Source organism: Tupaia chinensis, unplaced genomic scaffold (assembly GCF_000334495.1).
Source record: "Tupaia chinensis unplaced genomic scaffold, TupChi_1.0 Scaffold000078_1, whole genome shotgun sequence".
NCBI classification, from domain to species: Eukaryota; Metazoa; Chordata; class Mammalia; order Scandentia; family Tupaiidae; genus Tupaia; species Tupaia belangeri.
In genome coordinates, this window is record NW_006159539.1 from 4,571,304 (window position 1) to 4,590,512 (window position 19,209).

The window sequence follows — 19,209 nt, forward strand, 5'->3', positions numbered from 1 at the left end:
TCCTGCAGAAGGATGTTCAAAGCACCTGCAGGCCAGGTCCATGCAAGCCCTCAGCTCCACTTTTTATTTTTTATTTTTCTTTTTGAGAGGTTTATTTGCTATAGGGCGCGTGCGCTCACCAGAAAGACAGAGAGAGACAGAGAGACAGAAAGCGAGAAACCCCCGCCAGGAGGCATGGCCATGCCACAATCCCTTCTCCTCTCGGGAACTTGGGAACGCACGCACACGCCCCCAGCATGAGTTTAAGCCACCGGGTCTGGGACTCGAACCGCGGTCGGCTACATGGGAGGGTCCGGGACTCAAACCACGGTCGACTACATGAGAGTTCAGCAACATAGCCATTACGCTAACTGCTGATCCCCTCAGCTCCCCCTTGTCAGGGTAGCTGGGCTGGGGCCTAGGCTGTGGACTGTGGGGAACAAGGCTGCCACTGAGATGGGACCGATGGGGTGTTTGCTCTCTATCCAAGGAGTGCTGATCCATGAGCCATTTCCAGGTGAATCACTCAGTGCACCTCAGTCCCTCCAATTCCTCTAACTCCTCCAGGCCTCTAACTCCTCCAACCCTTGAGCTTGCCCTCACAGTGGACAACTCTGGCCACAGCTGGGAAGGCCATGGGTGGCCCCTGCTGGCCTGACCACACTCACTGCACTCACCTCTGTATTCCCATTTCCACCAGGAGGCTGCATCATGGAGAGGAGGTTACAGCCCCGTTTCAAGATCCCCAAGGGCCTGGGCCTGAACCTGGGGTGTGCCGATCACTGGTCCCCTCAGCTGCAGAAACAGGACATCCAGGTCATGGTGTTCCTCGTCTTCCCTCCATCTTCACTGCTGCCCCCCCGGCTCGAGCCACAACCACTTCCTGCCTGCACGCCCAGCTGGTCACCGAAGAGCAGCCAGGGGACCAGTGAGAAGACACAAGTCAGCTGGTGTCAAGATGCCTTCAAGGCTGCCACTGCTCCTAGGGAGAGACCAAATCCCTCAGAGGCATGCGAGGCCTTCCAGGTTGGGCTTCTCCCCTCCTGCCCGGCACAAGTCCTCTCCAGCCTGTTTTGGCTCCGCCACGCTGGCCTTCTCGGAGTGCCCCAGGCCTGCTAAGCTCCTTCCTGCCACAGGGCCTTTGAACACTCTGTTCCTGCTGGAATGTGACTTCCCCGCCCATCCTGGCCTGGACGTATGCCAGGGTCACTTTCTCAGACTTCGTCCGGGCCTCCCAGGTTGGTCCTCTGTCCCCAGCGCTTGCCTGGTATAAGTCTTTGCTGAACAAAGCTCATCACCAGTCCTCGGTGGGACATGTCCCTCTCTCTCTCTCTCCCTCGCTACACGTACCCACAGCCTACACCAGAGTCCATCAGCGGCAAATCCTCTTAGCCTCTGTCCCCCTTCACCACACATCAGAAACGCTGGCTTGCCAAGCTCCGTTTCAAAGCCTTCTTCCCCTTGATGTGGTTCCGGCGACATCCCCACCTAACATGCGACCTCTCACCAACCAGATGAGAGGGTCCATATCGTGATGGTGGAGGACCACTGCACTGTTTTATGTACGTAATTACTTTCTTTTTTTAAAAAAAAAGAATGATTTACCTTTGTTTATCATTATCATTTTCTAGCTTGATCAGAGAGAGAGGGAAAGTGAGAAAGTAAGCCACCAGGTCTGGGACTCAGATCATGGCCATGTGGGAGTCCGGCGCCCTTAACCTCCACACCACTTGCTGGCCCCTGTGATTACTCTCTCTGATTATCAAAGTAATACATGTTGAACATACAAAAGCAAAACTTCATAGAAAAAAAACAGTGTAAAAAAAAAGTGCTCCCTGAGGGACACATGGTACGGTGTTCAAGGTACTGACCTCCCACATGGCCTACCATGGTTTGTGTCCCTGACCTGGTAGCTTGCTTTCTCACTTTCCCTTTCTCTGTCTCTCTGTCTCTGGTTAAATTAAGATAATAACATTAATAATAATGAAAATTAATTTTTTTTAAAAAAGTGCTCCCAAATTGAACCCACAGAGATGATAAATTCAACAGGTTTGTGACTATATCTTCAGACCTTTTCGAAGCATTTATTAACGATATATGCATATATTATAAATACGTAATAAAAATAAATTTGAACAAAGTACAGCTTTGTACCTTGGCTTTTTACACTCCAGTACGTCTTGGGATTCCATCTCGGTAAGTGAAGATCTCCTTCACGCTTTCCAGTGACTGTCAGCGACCCACTGCTCACATGCACCAGCTTACTGGAGCAATCCTCCATCGATGGACATTGGAATCCTTCCCCTGGGGGCTTTCGCACATAGCCTGTTCAGGGATATTTGTGCACTTGTGTTTGTAGAAGTGGTTGCTAGAGAGATGGCCAAGTTCAAGTGTATGACCATTTACATCTCTTTTTTACACTTAGAAAAAAAGCTTTTGTTAGAGGATACATGTGCTCACCAAGGAGAGGGAGGGAGAGAGAGAAAGCACCCCCAGGGAGGATGGCCACACCACAATCCCTTCTCCATTCTCCTCTCAGAATTTTGGGTACAAACGCACATGTGCCTGGGGTGTTTATCAAGCTTCTGGGTCTGGAACTCAAACTATGCAGTTGGCCATGTGGGTCCAGCTACCTTAACCCCCACACCAACTTTTTAAAAAATTCATTACTTTTATCTAGAGAAAGAAACGAGCACCAGAGAGGGTCTTGCCACTCTGCGATCCCTGTCCTTCCAGTCTCCAAGCCTTCTAGTCAGCCTAGACCATGGGCATGCACATTCACGAATGGCTGACCCAGGATCTGAACCAGAGTCTTTTCGGTGGCTCCAGCACTGGCTGACCCAGGATCTGAACCAGAGTCTTTTGGGTGGCTCCAGGTTGGTAGAGTGGTGCCATTGCTCTGGACCCCAGTTTACATTTTAACACACAGGGTGGCACTGGTCAGGGCCACTTCTCAAAACTCACTGTCCCAGTCAAAGTCCACAGTTGCCGGAGGCTGACCAGCTCCCCCTTGATCCCTGACGTCATGTGTAGTACTTAGTTCTCATCCTGCTGCAACCTGAGGATGCTCACCGGGTATCAAACTAAATGCTATCAGCATATTAGGAACATGACTGGACAGTAGGGGTCTCTTTAGAAGGGGCTATGGATATGGCAGGGAGCCAAACCAAGCCATTGAGAACTGATACCAAGACTCCCATTTTGGGGCCAGCAGGTAGCGTGGTAGTTAAGGGCCTAGACTCCCACATGGCCTACTGTGGTTCAAGTCCCAAACTTGGAGGTTTGCTTTCTCACTTTGTCTCTCTCTTTCTCACTCTGTGCTCTCTGGTCAAATTAAAATAAACAAATGAAGTTAAACAAAATAATACTTAAAAACAAAACAAAACAAAACTCCCATCTTAGTTTTGCTTTGAAACTGAAACTCCTTTTTACAGTGCATGGATTGGAGACTAGATCACTGAAAGTGAACCAGACTGAACTTGGCAGGGCAATGAACACAGCAAATGGTAAACCAAGAGCATGATCCCCAAGTACATGTTCTGTAAGCTGTTATTTTGAAACATTATGTTTTATCACTAAATTCTTGTAACTGACTTTCAAGGGCCTGGAGTCAAACCTGGGTTAGCACTGGGGCTCCGCGGGGCAGAGGCTACTGGTTACTTCTCTCTAACCATGCTACCCTCTCCCTGACTAATGGAACCCTAAACAGAGGCAGTTTCCACCCTGCCTGGCAATGAGGGCAGCTAATGGAACCTAAATGACAGTTGTTGATCTGGGGCTTCTAAAAGGCGACTTTAAAGAGAGTGGCCTCAGCTAAAGCCAACCTCTTTGCCCTTCCTACCTAAAATACAGATGCAAAATCTAGGGCTCCAGGGAGCGGCCCCTTTCAGACATGCACAAACCTGAGGATGGAAGTCACTGCATGGTACATGATCAGAGAGAGAGAAGGAACTTGGGTTCCTAATGACAGCGGGTCAACAGCCTCCTCTGCACTTCCCTTATGGGAGAGAAACTAACATCTCGTTCAAGTCTCTTACCTGGTTTTCTGGGACATGTGGTTGAATCAAGTCTTCCCTGATATTCCCCACCACTCTCTAGGCTGCGTGACCCTGAAAGGGTACCTGGATCTCTGCACTGTTTCCTCACCTGGGGGATTAGGTGATAATAAATAAGAGGGCCTGCTTTCAGGGCAGTGGTTTTCCAAGCTGGTCACATGTTAGTCACCCATGAAGTTTCTGCTCTCCTAGTGCCCAAGCCATACCCCAAACTCAATAAATCAGAAGTTCTGGGGGGGAAATCCAGGCATCAGTGATTTTTCTTTTCATAGAGATTTTTGCTATAGGGTGCAGGTGCTCACTGGTAAGACAGAGAAAGACAGAAAGTGAGAAATCCTCCCACCACCCCCAGGGGAAAAAGCTGCAATCCCTTCTCCTCCATGCTCCTCTCAGGATTTTGGGCATGCACACACATGCGCCCAGCATGAGTTTCAAGTCACTGGGTCCAGGACTCGAACCACGGTCAGCCATGTGGGAGTCCAGCAATACAACCACTATGCCATTTGCTGGTCCCAAGGCATCTGTGATCTTTAAAGCTCTGTAGGTCATTCCATTCTGCAGCTCTATTTGAGAAGCACTGGTTTTGGAGACCTCAAGCTATGTTTATTACAGAGGTTCAGACTCTGGGGCTTGCTGGACAGCTTGGTGGGATGGGCCTACAAAAATCTATTTGTAGGATGCTGAGGAGCGTTCCGGGAGGAAAATGCACCATGAGAAGGTGGCAAACATGACTGGCTCAGTGAGGAACAGAAGCGGGCAGGGATTTTTGTGTCTACCTGGTGATGACCATTTGGATACACCCCAGGCGAGGCCTTGGGGACACTGTCTGGGTCCTAAGGAGAGCAGGTGCCGGGGAGCCAATTCACTCCGAGCTCCATAAAACCCTGCAGAGAGTATCCACTGCTTCGAGATTTCACCCGCAAAACACAAAGGGGAAAGGACAAAGACCCATTTCCACAGCAGCATGACTCAATGAACAGCCTGAAGAAAAATGAGTACGTCTCTTGGCCCTGGTGGCTTGAAAAGCGTGCCAGGCAGATGTGTGTGTGAGTGCACCCCAAATCCCAACAGAATGGAGAAACAGAGGAGAAGGGATTGAAGCGTAACCAAGCCCCATGGGGTACCCATTCTCTCTCTCTTCAGTGAGCATATGCACCCCCTGGCAATTAAAAAAAATAAAAAGAAAGAAAAGAAGTATTAACCTTTTCCAGGGAAGGGAATCAATTCTCAAAATTCTCTCTTGAGAGAGGCCCACGTGGCATGGAGTCTCAGCCTTGAGAGTTCTTCTGTCCTAGAGAAACATGAGCAGCGGGCACGGCCTTTTCTTTATCAAGCTCCATTGCAAATGCGAAATCCTATTTATTTGAAGGACTGAGAAGGTGGCGGCGGTGGCAAGTTTTAAAAGCACCCCAAAGCCTCTGAAAAGGCCACATGAATTCATCCTTAATTGACATTCCCCAAAATGAAGTCATTCCAATGGAAGAAAATGTCTTTGAACCAGGTAGCATTTAAAATTGAGTGTATTTTCAAAGGTCTCACGTGATACCTATAATAGAAAAATTCTCCCAATACGGATATTTCTAGATACTTTCTGAAAAAGAAAAGAAAGAAAAAGAAAAGGAAGGGAATAAAAACTCACAACTAGACATCGCATAAGGTCACCTTTTCTTTTTTTCTTTTCAATTAGGGCAAATAAAAAAAGAAACATCTAAATCTGACGTTCAAACAATCCCTTCCTGTTTGATCCAATCCTTTCTCCTTAAAAGTACATTTATATGTGCCCCAGATCTTTGCCCTGCTAAAGATGCACCTGTCCCCCATTTCTGAGCCTCTACTGGGTGTGCGAGACAAGTAACCCTCTCCTCTGCCCGTCAGCCCTCTGCCCAGAATGAACACTAAATAGATGCTTTTTTTTTTTAAATAAATAGGTTTTTTGGTCTTCCTTCTTTTTTATTTTTTATTTTTTTTCATCTTTAGTTTGAGAGTCCCAATCCTAAAATACCAATGTATACACTGGAAAAGACTAAAGCATTTCTACAGCTACTGTAAAGTGGAAGAAAATCAATTATCCAAATGATGCCTTGCAAAATGTTACTTCGATTACGTCACCGATGAATAGTGTGCGTTTTCGTCTGTAAATGGTGAATTAGCTAATGAACATTTAAGAAGTACAGTGTGCAAGAATGAAGTGCTTTGCAGAGAGCTGGCTCCCACACGGCTGACTGCAGTTTGAATCCCACCCCAGATGAGCATGCTGGGTGAGTGTGAGAGGGTGCCCGAACTTCTGATGAGGGAGGAAAATGGAGAGAAAAGGACTGTGGCATGACTACGGTCCACTGGGGGGTTCTCTTCCTCGTTCCCTCTCTTTCTCTTTTCTTCCTCTGATGGGTGTGCTCCCCCTCTGGCAAGTTAAAAGAAAAAAAAAAGGGGGAAGCTTACAATTAGTTTTAAATTTTATTTTTCCTTTTTTGGCGTGTGCTCACCAGAAAGACAGAGAGAGACAGAGAGACAGAAAGCGAGAAATCACCCCAAGGGGGGATGGCCACGCCGCAATCCCTTTTCCTCCATTCTCCTCTCGGGATCTCAGTGGTGGTCTTCAAACCTGAGCGCATGTCAGAATCACCTGGAGGCCTTGTTAAAACCACAGCATACTGGGAACAACAGATGGCATAATGGGTATGTCACTGGACTCCCACCTAGTCGACCATGGTTTGAGTTCCGGACCCAGGGGCTTAAACTCACGCTGGGCACATGTGTATGCATGCCCAAGATCCTGAGAGGAGAATGAAAGAGGAGGGATTCTGGCAGGAGCCTCCGAGTGATTTCTCTCTGTCTGTCTCTGTCTTTCTGGTGAGTGCACACACCCTAGAGCAAAAGAAAAAAAAAAAAAATCTCTTAAAAAACAAACAAATAACCAAAACACAGTGGTTTGGAGCTGGAGGTCTGAGGAGGGGGCTGAGAATCTGCACTTCTCACAGCTCCTCGGTGATGCTGATGTAGCTGGCCCAGGGGGACCACCCTCTGAGAATCGCTACTCCAGGACGGGCCCTTCACTAAGCGTGGCATCCCGGAAGCACTGGGATGGGGTGGAAGCCCGTGCTCTCGATGTCGGTCTGCCGTGGCTACTCTTAGGGGGTCCCGCCTTCCACCAGGTCGTGCTGAGCATCTGCTGTGCACCAGCCACCGAATGGGAGGGTCACCTTTACCTTTGAGGAACTTCCTCACGAGAAAGAGACCCTTTATCAACCTGACACGCAGCTTTCCCCACAGCGGCACATCTGGCGATGCCCAAGAGAACTGCAGAAAAGGCTCCAACTCGCTGGGCTGAGCCGCTTTTCTATTAAATGCGGAATTCACCGAGAAAGTGTAGAGTCGAAGAATACTTTTTATAGCACATCTGGCAGTTTCAATGATGTTATGTACAAATGCTATAAATCCATGTGCTAGCTCTTCCTACCTTATCAAAGCAATCGAATAAACCAACACGTGGCATAAGTCTCCTAAATTCATCTAGATACAACTCTCCGTTACATTTAAACAGACAGTAAATTTTCTAGCCCTACTTTCTCCCAAAGTCTGGGTCCATGAGACTTGACCAGCCCTGCCAGGGTTCTGAAGATTAAAGATAAAAAAGCTAGTATTAAGAACGGCCTCTATAGCAGTTCTGACACTGGACTCCCACATGGCTGACCGCAGTTCGAATCCCACACCTGATGACTCCTGCGGGGTGCGTGAGCATGCGTGCCCAAGATCCTGGGAGGAGAATGGAGGAGAAGGGGTTGGAGCATGGCCATCCCTCCTGGGGGGTAATTTCTCACTTTCCCTCTCACTGTCTCTGTCTCTCTCTCTCTCCAGGGAGCACATCTTCCTTAAGGCAAAAAACTCTTAAAACAAAAAGAATGTCCTCATTTACTAAGAAAAGCCATTAAAGCATTTCAAAAATAAAGCTGCAACAAAATTTTGTTATTAAAAGGAATCCTTCTTTTAACTGGCTATAACAATTATTATGGGATACCAAATATTTATATTTTTATATATATATATAATATATACATATGTATATATATAAATATATATGTATGTGTGTGTGTGTGTGTATGTATATACATATTTTTTTAATGCCAGAGGGTGCATGTCAGAAAAAGAGAGCGAGCGAGAACCCCGACGGGCCGGCCACACCGCTACATACACCACCTTAAAATGGACCAGCTGTAACGGTGCCTTGGTTTCACTAAAAAGCAGCTGCCCTCTCAGGTAGGGATGTGGTCTCTGTGAAGAAGGTCTCTGTATGTGACTCAACGATTCAAGAGGAAACGCTCCCGCTCAGAAACGGAGGCCAGAGTTTGGGCATGATGCTGGGACACAGAGGGAAGGGCATGTGCCAGTCATGTGGAGGCTGTACTCTGCAGTGTGACACCACAGTCACAGGCGGGAGAGCATGAGTCCAGGCACAGCTGCTCGGGGCAGAGGACACTGCTCACCATGGGGTCGGCACACCCTGTCCCTGCACTGGACGGGCCACCCCGACACAGCACACGCCTCGCCGCTGGGGCGGGGATCACGCGCGGGCAGGACCAAGTCACCGCTGTTAACACTGGTAACTTCTTGTCTTAAGCCAGAAATGATTAAAAAAACAAAAAACACTTTGGAAATGTGTTCTTCAACACCCTCTTTAAAATGTGGTATGGACCAACTTTATTGACAGTGAGTGTACAGAGACAGTGCATCACAAAGAAAATTTCCCCCAATTAAACCCGTGATTACTTTAAAATTCATTATAAAGAAGAAAAATCCATCGACAGCAGTAGCTACTTATTTTTGCTGAGCGTCCTCTGCTTTTCCGCGTGCTCCACGATCTTCTCTTCCACGTAGAGACCTTTGCGCTTCCGCACGGCATTCATGTACTTCCGGGCCTGGTTCTCGGAGTCGGCCTTTTCTCCAAAGTGCAAGTACTCCTCCTCGGTGGTGGGCACCCAGAAGGGGTCGCTGGGGATGATCTTGTAACAGAAGACGACAGAACGTGCTAGGTTAGGCAATGCCCTTTCACCTGCGAGCCACATCCACGGAGCTCCCACTCATGCGGTCTTAGCTAATGGAGAGAGTCGGGCAATGAAGGGCAGACTAGCTGGGAATGGCAGCACACCAAGCAGAGGCATGGGGTGTGAGTGAAGGGAAGCAGAGTCAAAGAAGCACGTCACATGTATTATTCTGTGCTCCTAGAGCCATGCAGTAACCCAAAGGAAGAAAGGAAACTGTAATTTTTTGCATAATTTTAAAAAGTTCTCCTCTGCACTAGGATGTATGTGGGTGTTTGCGTCTTTCCATCAGTTTTGCCTTTGTCCCCAACAAGGGCCAGCTCATGTAAGCCTGCTTTCAATCCTATTCGGGGCTTCTGCTCTGAAATCCATGGAGGGCCCTGGTGAGCTGGACCAGGTGGGCCAGCTGTCTCTCCTGGACCAGGGGTGGACACAGCAGCTTTCTTTCCTCTTCGCTGGCCCAAGTCCGTTTACTACTATGATGGTGAGGAAAGACAAGTCCAGAGGGGGCCATGTTGAGAACGATTTTTCTCTGAGGCTCCTCCTGGAGGGGAAGAGAGAAGGCGAGAGCCTGGAGAAGGGAAGGGGGCTGAGGTGGGGTTAGTCTGGAAGCCAGCCAGGGGAGGAGCTCAGCCCGGGATGGCCAGCAGCCACGTCACACTGTCCGAGGAGATGGCAAGCTTGGCATGAACCTTCCAGTACTCCACGTTGAGAGACTGACAGACTTCCAGGACAGGACAGACGACTGTGCACGTGTGAGCCCCGCCCCCTCTCAGATCTGGGAGGACACCACTCCTGACAGTGTCCTTCATGAAGAGAGAGTTCCGTCAAAGCAAAACAAACATCTTTAAAGAAATAAAGGGTGCGATGGAGTCCATAAAACATTAGGAAAGAACCAGGAATCCCGGGGGGGAAAATGTAGACATAAAATTGAAAACAAAGAGACCTAGCAGGTAGATTAAAAAGAAGACTACCGAAGAGAGAATTAGTGGATTAAAAGGTGGACTTGATATCCACAAGACATCAAGAGGTCTTAGAACTCAACGAAAAGACCAACAACCCAATAAAACATTGGCGGAAGACTTGAACAGGCATTTCTCCAAGTGGCCAACAAACAAACGAAAGGATGCAGAGGATGCAGAGAAGCTGGAAGCCTCACACTGTGCTGGTGGGAAAAGTTGGGCAGTCCCACCAAAAGGGGTTTTGCATCAGCAACGACAGAGACCAGACTCAATGAAGGGCTTCGAAGTACCCAGGAGCCCAGGTGTGGGCCCAGGAGTCTTCCCTAGCTGCCTTGGTCTGTTTTATGTTGCTTTAACTGAATAGCTGAGACTCAATAATTTTCTTTTCTTGGAGAGGTTTTTGCTATAGGGTGCATACGATCGCCAGAAAGACAGAAAGAGACAGATAGAAAGTGAGAAATCACTGGGGATGGCCATGCTGCAATCCCTTCTCCTCCATTCTCCTCTCAGGATCTTGGGCACGCACACACGTGTGCCCGGAGTGAGTTTAAGTCACCGGGTCCGGGACTCAAACTGAAGTCGACCACATGGGAGTCCAGCGACATAGTCATTACTCCAACTGTTGGTCCCAAGACTGGGTAATTTATAAACTGAAGCTGCTGTGGCCATGGGTAGGAAGGCTGGGAAGCCCAAGAGCATGGTGCTGGCATCCCACGAGGGCTCTTGTGCTGCACAATCCCAAGGTGATGGCGGAAGGGCAAGCAAGCCCACGCTCGTGAGCGAGAGAGAGTCCTCTTCCAAAAGCTCCTTCCTTTTCTTCTTTTTAAGAAGATGTATTTTATTTATTTATTTATTTTATTGTATTTTTAACACAGGCACTCACCAAACAGAGACAAAGAAAGTGAGAAAACAAGCCACCAGGTCCAGAACTTGAACCACAGTCGGCCACGTGGGAATCCAGTGACCCAACTACCATACAATCTGCTGGCCTTAAAAGCCCTTTTTTATTTTTTAAAGAATTATTTATTTTATTTTCTTCTTCTTCCTCTTCAGTTTGACTAGAGAGAGTGAGAGCGAAAGCAAGCTGCCAGGTCTGGGAATCGAACTGCAATCAGCCATGTGGGAGTCCAGTGCCTTAACCACCACGCCACCTGCAGTCTCAGCCCTCCCCCCTTTAAAAAGGCATTAAGTTCCCTCACAATCACTTTTAGTGGGTTCCCGCTTCCAAATGTTGTTACCTTGGCAATTAAATTTCAGCATGCGTTCTGGAGGTGACATTGAGACCACAGCACCAGTTAAACCATGATCAATGAGCAGCACAAGAACTCTGTCGGACAGACTGAAAATGCCCTACTTTCTCACAGATCAAGAATACTGTTTTAGCAAAACGGAAATAGGCGGCAGGGAATGGACTGTAAGAAGTGACAGTGGCCAGTTAGGCACAGAGGCTGTACCAGCAGCGACAAGAGAATTCTGGCGGCAGCGGTTTACAGAATAAACATCTGTTCTGTAACAGGGCCCACGGGGTGGCTGGGGGGAAACGGGTAGGCAAGGAGACCAGGTCTCTCTTGGGGAGAGCAGAGTAGCAGACATAGGCGTTTCGATGCAATTCAGACCCAGAAACTACAGCCAGGAGGAGGCGTGGGGAGGAAGCCCAGTCCTGTGAATGTGGCCACCTGAAGGGCTTCCCGGGCGTAGAGGGAGCGTCCCGCGATTCTGTGGGCACACGGGACCCTGGAGACCAATCCTGATTCACGATTCCCCCAGCCACTCAGCCTAGGACAGCAAGGCTGAGGATGATGTCACAGAACGCCAGCCAGGCTGAGTCAGAGTGGATTCAGGGCCTAGGCCACAGCCGCAGGAAAGTGACTGTCACTTGAAGCAGCCTGAACGATGAAAAGCCACCCATCCATGGTGAGGGGCAGGGAGGCCCGGGGAGCCTTATAGTGATGGGATGATTCTGCAGTGCGGCTGGAAGGCCGTACATGATAAAGCGGTAGGGAACACGCAAACACGTGGATGCACATGAATACACAGAGCAAAGCTGGACAGCAGGGGTGAGGGGCCGGGGTTTCACTGAGCCCAGAAGCAGGCAGAGAGGCAGCAGCTGGGCACGGGGGTGAGCAGTGCTGGCTCCGGAGTCGGGGTCTCAGTTCCCTGCCAGTCCTCTACCCACTTAGCCATGTGATCTTGGGCGAGCCAGTTCAAACCACCCTGTGCCCGGGTTCTCCCGTTTAGGGGTGCAGTGCTAACGGTCCCGATGTCGCCTGACTGCATGCGGGTGACAGGAGACAGACGAGCTGCTGTTGTAAGGAGTCGTGCCTGGGGTACAGGCAGGCGTGTCACCATCTCCTCTCTTAGGACAAACAGGCAGCTTGGTTGGAGGTCAATGATTGGTAAGAAATTCCTCAAACTTGGGACCAGCAGACTACGAAATGACTACGTTGTTGGACTCCCACGTAGTCAACCATGGTTCGAGTCTTGGACCTGGGGGGTTAAACTCAGGCCGGGCATGTGTGTGTGCGTGCCTAAGATCCTGAGAGGAGAACGGAGGAGAAGGGATTGCGGCGTGGCCATCCACGGTGGGGGATGAGTGCATGCGCCCTACAGCAAAAACCTCTCCAAAAAAAGAAAAAGAAATTCCTCAAACTTGCTGGTACCACCGCAGTGGCCCTGGTGGCCAGATGGGACTGGAACAAACAAGCCACTTTGTGGCAAAGATCAGTGAGGACACAGAGGGCACCATGTGGGGTGAGGCTCCCTCTTTCCTGCCTGCAGGGGGTCACAGAAGCCCTCTCGGCTTTGTAGAGAGGGGCAGGGAAGAGGGTGAAGAGACGAGACATACACCTGGGCAGTCACCCATCCCGAATGGAAACTGATGTCACTTGTCTGAAGCTGGATACTGGGTCCCGCGCCTAGCCAGCTGGGAGAAAAACCCAAAAGAGTAAAAAGAAGCTACATGTTCATAGCAGGCCTGACGTGGGGAGAGTAACTTTTAACTTGTTAGAAAAGAAAGTGACCAATCGTGAGGAGAAAAAGGAATGAGGTGCTGGGTGAGAAACACCAGACTCAGACTGGCCAATTTAGGAGCAAGTTCTTTCCAGAAACAGAAGACCCATGAGTTCCAAAAAGGGGCTTTTTTATGGACCTTTGTTGCAGACCTCTGAGCCGGGCTCGGTGTGTGTCCCACAGGGTCCTGGGCCCACTTCTTACACTCTCTGATGCCTGCCCTGGGAGAGTCCTTAGGAGGCTCCAGATTCTTCCATCCTGTCTGCTCACCTGCCCAGGCTTCCTGCGTCTCACCTGGCAGCTGCTCTGCTTCCACCTCCTCCTGTCCGCGTGGACAGCCAGACCCACCTGCCCTACTCGCTCCAGGAACAGGGGATATGGGGGGACACGTGACCACTAGAAGCCAGCTCTGAATTCCTTTAGGGGGGCAAAGCCAGGGGTCCCCACTGTGGCAGTCCAGCTTGTGCCTACGGAAGGCCCCCGCAGGCCACAGCACAGGGCTTGCTGTCAGGCTGGAAGAGAAGATGTATTTCTTTCTTCTCTTTGTCTCACCCAGAACTCATCTGCCTAGAGTGAAAAATGTATTTCTGCAACTCAACAGCCTGAAGGGGATGCTATTTTCTTGTCTTTTTAAAATTTGCTAGAAGATGCTCGCAGAAAAAAAAAAACAAAAAGTGAGAAAGCATCCTCCTATAGGGCATGGTCATGCCACAGCCCCTGCTGAAAGCATCCTCCCATGGGGCACGGCCACGCCACAGCCCCTGCTGAAAGCATCCTCCCATGGGGCACGGCCACGCCACAGCCCCTGTGGAAAGCATCCTCCCATGGGGCATGGTCACGCCACAGCCCCTGCTGCTCCATCTCTCCCTCCTTTGGGGAATTTTTGGCATGCAGGTACACACAGAGGCCTGGCGTGTTCTTTAAGCCACAGGTTCGGGGACTCAAATTCGGCAATTTGCCACGTGAGATTTGGCCACCTTAACCACCATGCCACCCATTGGCCCAGAGGGTGCCACTTTCTAATTCCCAGGAGGGCATCCAAGTGTGAGCTGTGACCCGAGGGGTTTAAACAAACAAACAAACCAACAAAGCCTAGAAGGAAAAAGCTTTGGGAGTTCCACTGCAATTTTTTTTTTTGCCCAACTCTCACTGCAATTATGGTTGGCAGGTGGGAAACACCACGTTCAAAACAAACTTCTTTGGTGCTGCTGTAATCACCTCCTCCTTACCCGGTCTGAACTCAGCCCAGCCCTCGGGCACCTTGGTAATAAACGGGGCATCCTGAGGTTATGCTGACACATATGGACGGCAGCACCGGGCGGCAACTATTTTTTTTTGTGCCTGTTATTAGCTCTTTTTCTTTTTCATAGAAGGGTAAAACATAGAAGGAAGAATTATGAGATTGCTGACTTCAAAGGTTTCCTCATGGAAAATGCCTGTAATTTTATTTTCTCTATTTTTTTGAAGCACTTTCTCTCAAAAGCTCTTGATTGTAAATTATATGGTGTGGTAGAATACAAATGAAAAAAAAGTGCCTTGGAGTGAGAAACCAGATCTCAACAACTATGTTATTTCTAAACCGAACTGGGGGGGGGGGGCCAAGGGGGGAACCGAGACAGCCAAGAAACATCAGATCAATGGCATTTAATTATAATGTAGTTTTCGAGACTTGCAAAGATTTGAAGCTTTTGGTAACAGGACTTTGGCAGGTGGCAAGAAATGACAGAAGGATGGTGTAAAACTGGAGCTAAACTTTCCTTGACGTATTTTTCTCTAACATTATTAAGAGTCTGATTTTTAATAACACGCTGTAGCTAAACCAGAAGCTATTTTTCAACTACTAAGAGGATAAAACCAATTTTGGCCATTTTTTTTTTTTTTTTAAATTTTGAGAGATAAGATGGGAAACCATCATGACTTCCATAAACAAAAATTGCCTATTTGGCAAAACCTGTTTTTATAGTAGTTGTCCCTAAATGTCCCCTCCCTTTTTCTTTGGTAATAGATACTTTGGGGGGACGTAAGGCCATGTAGGTTCGGGGCACAGACACACATTTTCTGAAAGGACCCAGAGAGCCAATATTTCAGACGTTGCAGGCCACGTGGTCTCTGTCCCAATACTTGACTATGCCTGGAAAGTCACAGGAGCACAGAGATGAACAGCACGGCTGTGTCCTAACAGGACTTTCTTTACCAAAACGAGTGTTTTTGTTTGTTCTAGGTGTTTGCCACAAGGTGCCTGTGCTCACTGGAAAGACAGAGAGACAGAAAGCGAGAAATCGCCCCCCAGGGAGACGGCCACCCACAATCCCTTCTCCTCTTAAGATCTGGCCAAACATGTACATGTGTCTGGTGTGCTTTTCCAGCTGCCTGGTCCAGGGCTGAAACCGAGCAATCGGCCATGTGGGATCCAGCGCCTTCACCACCACACCACTGGCCAGCCCACAGGTGGCTAGAGACTGGTTGACCTGGTTAGAGACGACGTTGCTCAGCCATCTTGACAGGGGTCCTTGTCGGGTGGGCACGTGTGGAGGGTTGGACAACGGGATGAGAAGTGATGACGTGTGCATGCTCCAGTTTGCACCCTGACAGGGTGGGAGGATGCCCTGCTCGCCCTGTCCCCATTCTTATCAGCTGGGATGCAGATGTGATGGCGGGAGGTGGAACAGAAACTTGGGCTATCAGAGGAGCCCTGTGTTAGGAAAGGCAGTGAGTCAGAATGGGCCTGGGCTCCCACCACACGGAGTCCATATCTACCCGGACTGTCTCCTCAGACTCAGAAATAATCTCTGTCTTACCTGAGTCACCGTATTCTGGGATCCCTTTGTTAGAGCAGTCATTCCTGTCTCCTAAGGAATGTATTTGCCAATCGGGAAATGAGGCGAACTTTAATTTATAGATTGCTAAAAAAAATGTGCTTTATAAAATCACTTTCGAGGATAACAGTGACTGCAAGGTGATGAGATTTTTAAAACGAATAACAAAATACATGAATTGAAATGTATCACAGAAGCCTTAAACGGCGTATTTTGGATTTGCTTTACAGACACTGCCCGTGACTACCGGACTCCACCCTCTGGCCTGACCTGGCGCACGACAAGCCCACTTGGTGCACCAGCGTTGATCAAGGCTTCCCTCAGGAGACGGGCGACTTGTCACCTCTCCGCTGTGCAGAAGCGTGGGCCGGGGTCCTGAAGGCGACGGGAAGACCACCGAGCAAGGTGTTTCACCTCTCCAGGTCCTCACGCTGAGGTGGGAAAAACCCCGTGCCAGCTCTAAGTGTCGTTTGGCTGGAGCGCCCTGTTGTCCCCGCCTGGACGACTCTGTGATGTTCCCCGTTAGGGACATCAGAGACTGACTTACACTCCAGACACAGTTCCTGTTCTTCGGGCATTGATTGCCTTATTCATTTAATCACTACCTCTTAAGAGATTTTTGCTATAGGGTGTATCCACTCCTCAGAGAGACAGAAAGCAATAAATCACCCTCTGGGGGATGGCCATGCCTCGATCCCTCCTCCTTCACCTCCTTCTCAAGATTTTGGGCACACACAAACACGCACCCAGTGTCTGTTAAGCTGCCGGGTCTGGGACCCAAACGGCAGTTGACTATATGAGAATCTAACGACATAACCATTATGCCATCTGCTGGTCCTAGGCATTTCCTTTTTTTTTTTTTAATTTAAATTTATTTATTTATTTATTTTAACTTTGACCAGAGAGGGACAGAGTGGGGGCAGGGGGTCTGAGAATGGCCTTAACCACCACGCCACCTGCTGGACCCAGGCACTGCCTTTTTAAAATTCACCCTATTGGGACCAGCAGGTGGCCTGGTGGCTAAGGCGCTGGACACTCCCACATGGCTGACCACAGTTCAAGTCCCAGACCTGCTGGCTTGCTTTCTCACTTTCCCTTGCTCTCTCTCTCTCTCTCTCTGACTCTCTTTGTCAAATTAAAAATAAATGGATGAATAAATTAAATAATTCTTTAAAAAAAATTCACCCTATTAAATTTTTTTTAAGAGGTTTTTGCTATAGAGCACGTGTGCTTACCAGAAAGACAAAGAGAGACAGAGAGACAGAAAGTGAGACATCACCTACCAGGGGGGATGGCCATGCCGCAATCCCTTCTCCATTCTCCTCTTGGGATCTTGGGCACGCACGCACATGTGCCCAGCGTGAGTTTAAGCCACCGGGTCCGGGACTCGAACCGCAGTTGACTACATGGGAGTCCAGCAACATAGCCATTACGCTAACTGCTGGACCCAACTTATTACTTTTTTTAAAAAAAATTAATTTTTCTATGTGAGAGACAGAGAGATAGGCATCCCTTAGAAAGGGCCTGTACACTGCAACCCACCGCCAGCCTCAGAAGGTCCAGATCAAGAGCACACGCATGTGCACACCTCATGGGCTCCTGGGACGCGAACCCAGGGACTTGCCCATGCGAGTCCTGTAACGTCACCACTGTGCCACCACCTGGCCCCATTCCTTCTATGTCTTACTGATCCGTGTTCTTATGTAAAACCAGAACAAAAGCAAAAAGCTAGCATTTAGGATAAATGGAGAACTAACTACTCATAAGCTTGAAGACTGACAAACACATGTTTTGAGACCGTTTTCTGCATAACCAAATGGAGCAGTGCTATCAATTCACATATGATAAGCCAATAAAACTGTCAAATCATCACTGGGTGTTCAGACAGAAATGCAAAATGCAAGAAAAACTTCATAGCAAATCACTGTTACAATGTAATTTTTACTGACCAAAAAGGAAAAGTAACCCAAATAAAAGCATTAACCTTGGTTCTATCAGACACAAAGAATGTGACCTTTTTTTTTTTTTTGGTCTTTTTTAAGAAAAGTAGACACAGTTGCTTGTTTCGGATTAGCAATTTCACTTGCATCAACAGATGCACATTTGCTGAATTAAAATAAAATCTGCCCTGTTTTTACAAAATGCCACACTTCTTTGCTTTGCTGATTTAGGTCATTAAAAGTTTCACTTAAAAAAAAAAAGGTTCTCCTTTAATTATCCTTCTTCTTACCTAAATTTAAACTTTGCTTAAAGTGTTCTAGAGAGGGAACCAGCAGTTAGCATAATGGCTATGTCGCTGGACTCCCACGTAGTCGACCGCGGTTCGTGTCCCGGACCCGGTGGCTTAAAACTCACGCCGGGCGCGTGTGCATGCGTGCCCAAGATCCCGAGAGGAGAATGGAGGAGAAGGGATTGCGGCGTGACCATCCCCCCTGGGGGGTGATTTCTCTCTTTCTGTCTCTATGTCTCTCTCTGTCTGTCTGGCGAGCGCACGCGCCCTACAGTGAAAATCTCTCAAAAAAAAAAAAAAAGTGTTCTAGAGAAAGGGATCCATCAGGCTAAAGGAAGCTAGGGAAACAACTGCTGAACTTCAAACCCACGCCGTGAGCTCTGTGGAAGCTCCCGCCCTGGATGATCCGTATGGAGCCTCGCGAAGACCGCACAGCCCAGAGCACGGGTCTGCAGAACCCGAGGGCGGTGTGCAGAGAACCAGTGCACAGTGAGGCCGACCAAGGCTGCGAGTGGGCTCACTACCCCACGTACCTCACACCTCGGCTCAGGGCTCGGCAGACTCAGGGAGGCTCTGCAGTTTGTCCAAATCAGCGGCAGCCGAGACGGGGCAGAATGAACATCTGGAGCCAGGGCCATCTGACTCCAAGGCCCATGCTTCCCCTCCACCTCAGGGCTCATAGTAAAAGTGAACAGTGTGAAATGACTGAAATTTAGCTAAGAATAAGAATAATTGGGCCCAGCAGGTGGCATGATGGTTAAGGGGCGTTGGACACTCCCACATGGCCGACCATGGTTCAAGTCCCAGAATTGGTGGCTTACTTTCTCACTTTCCCTGTCTCTCTGTCTGTCTGTCTGTCTCTGGTCAAATTAAAATAAATGGATGAATAAATAAAATTAAACAAATTTTTTAAAGTGAAATTTTAATGAGGTAAATCGGCAAAACAAAGAAGTGAGGCACTTTGTAGAAACAGGGCAGATTTGATTAGTTATCAACTGTGACAATAAAAACTGCTATCTATTTATTTTAGGGATATTTTTGCTATGGGACGCTTGTGCTCACCAGAGAGAAAGAGAGAGACAGAGAGATAGAAAGTGAGAAATCACCCCCCACCCCGGGCGG

The 19,209-nt window shown here is 48.7% G+C and overlaps 1 protein-coding gene across 2 annotated transcripts in view; it reads right to left on the reverse strand.

Annotated features, from left to right (window-relative positions):
* Positions 1–2,211: 2,211 nt before the first annotated feature.
* Positions 2,212–19,209, reverse strand: part of EFL1 (elongation factor like GTPase 1) — a 128,039-nt gene continuing 111,041 nt past the window's right edge. Inside the window, exon 19 of one of the 2 annotated variants that reach the window (XM_006142658.3) lies at positions 2,212–2,304. In XM_006142658.3, the coding sequence (XP_006142720.1) occupies positions 2,227–2,304 (78 nt within the window). In that variant the 3' untranslated portion in view covers positions 2,212–2,226. Of the gene's footprint in view, positions 2,305–8,705; positions 9,032–19,209 lie in introns of those variants that run through there. The other variant, XM_006142657.3, reaches the window with a different exon arrangement.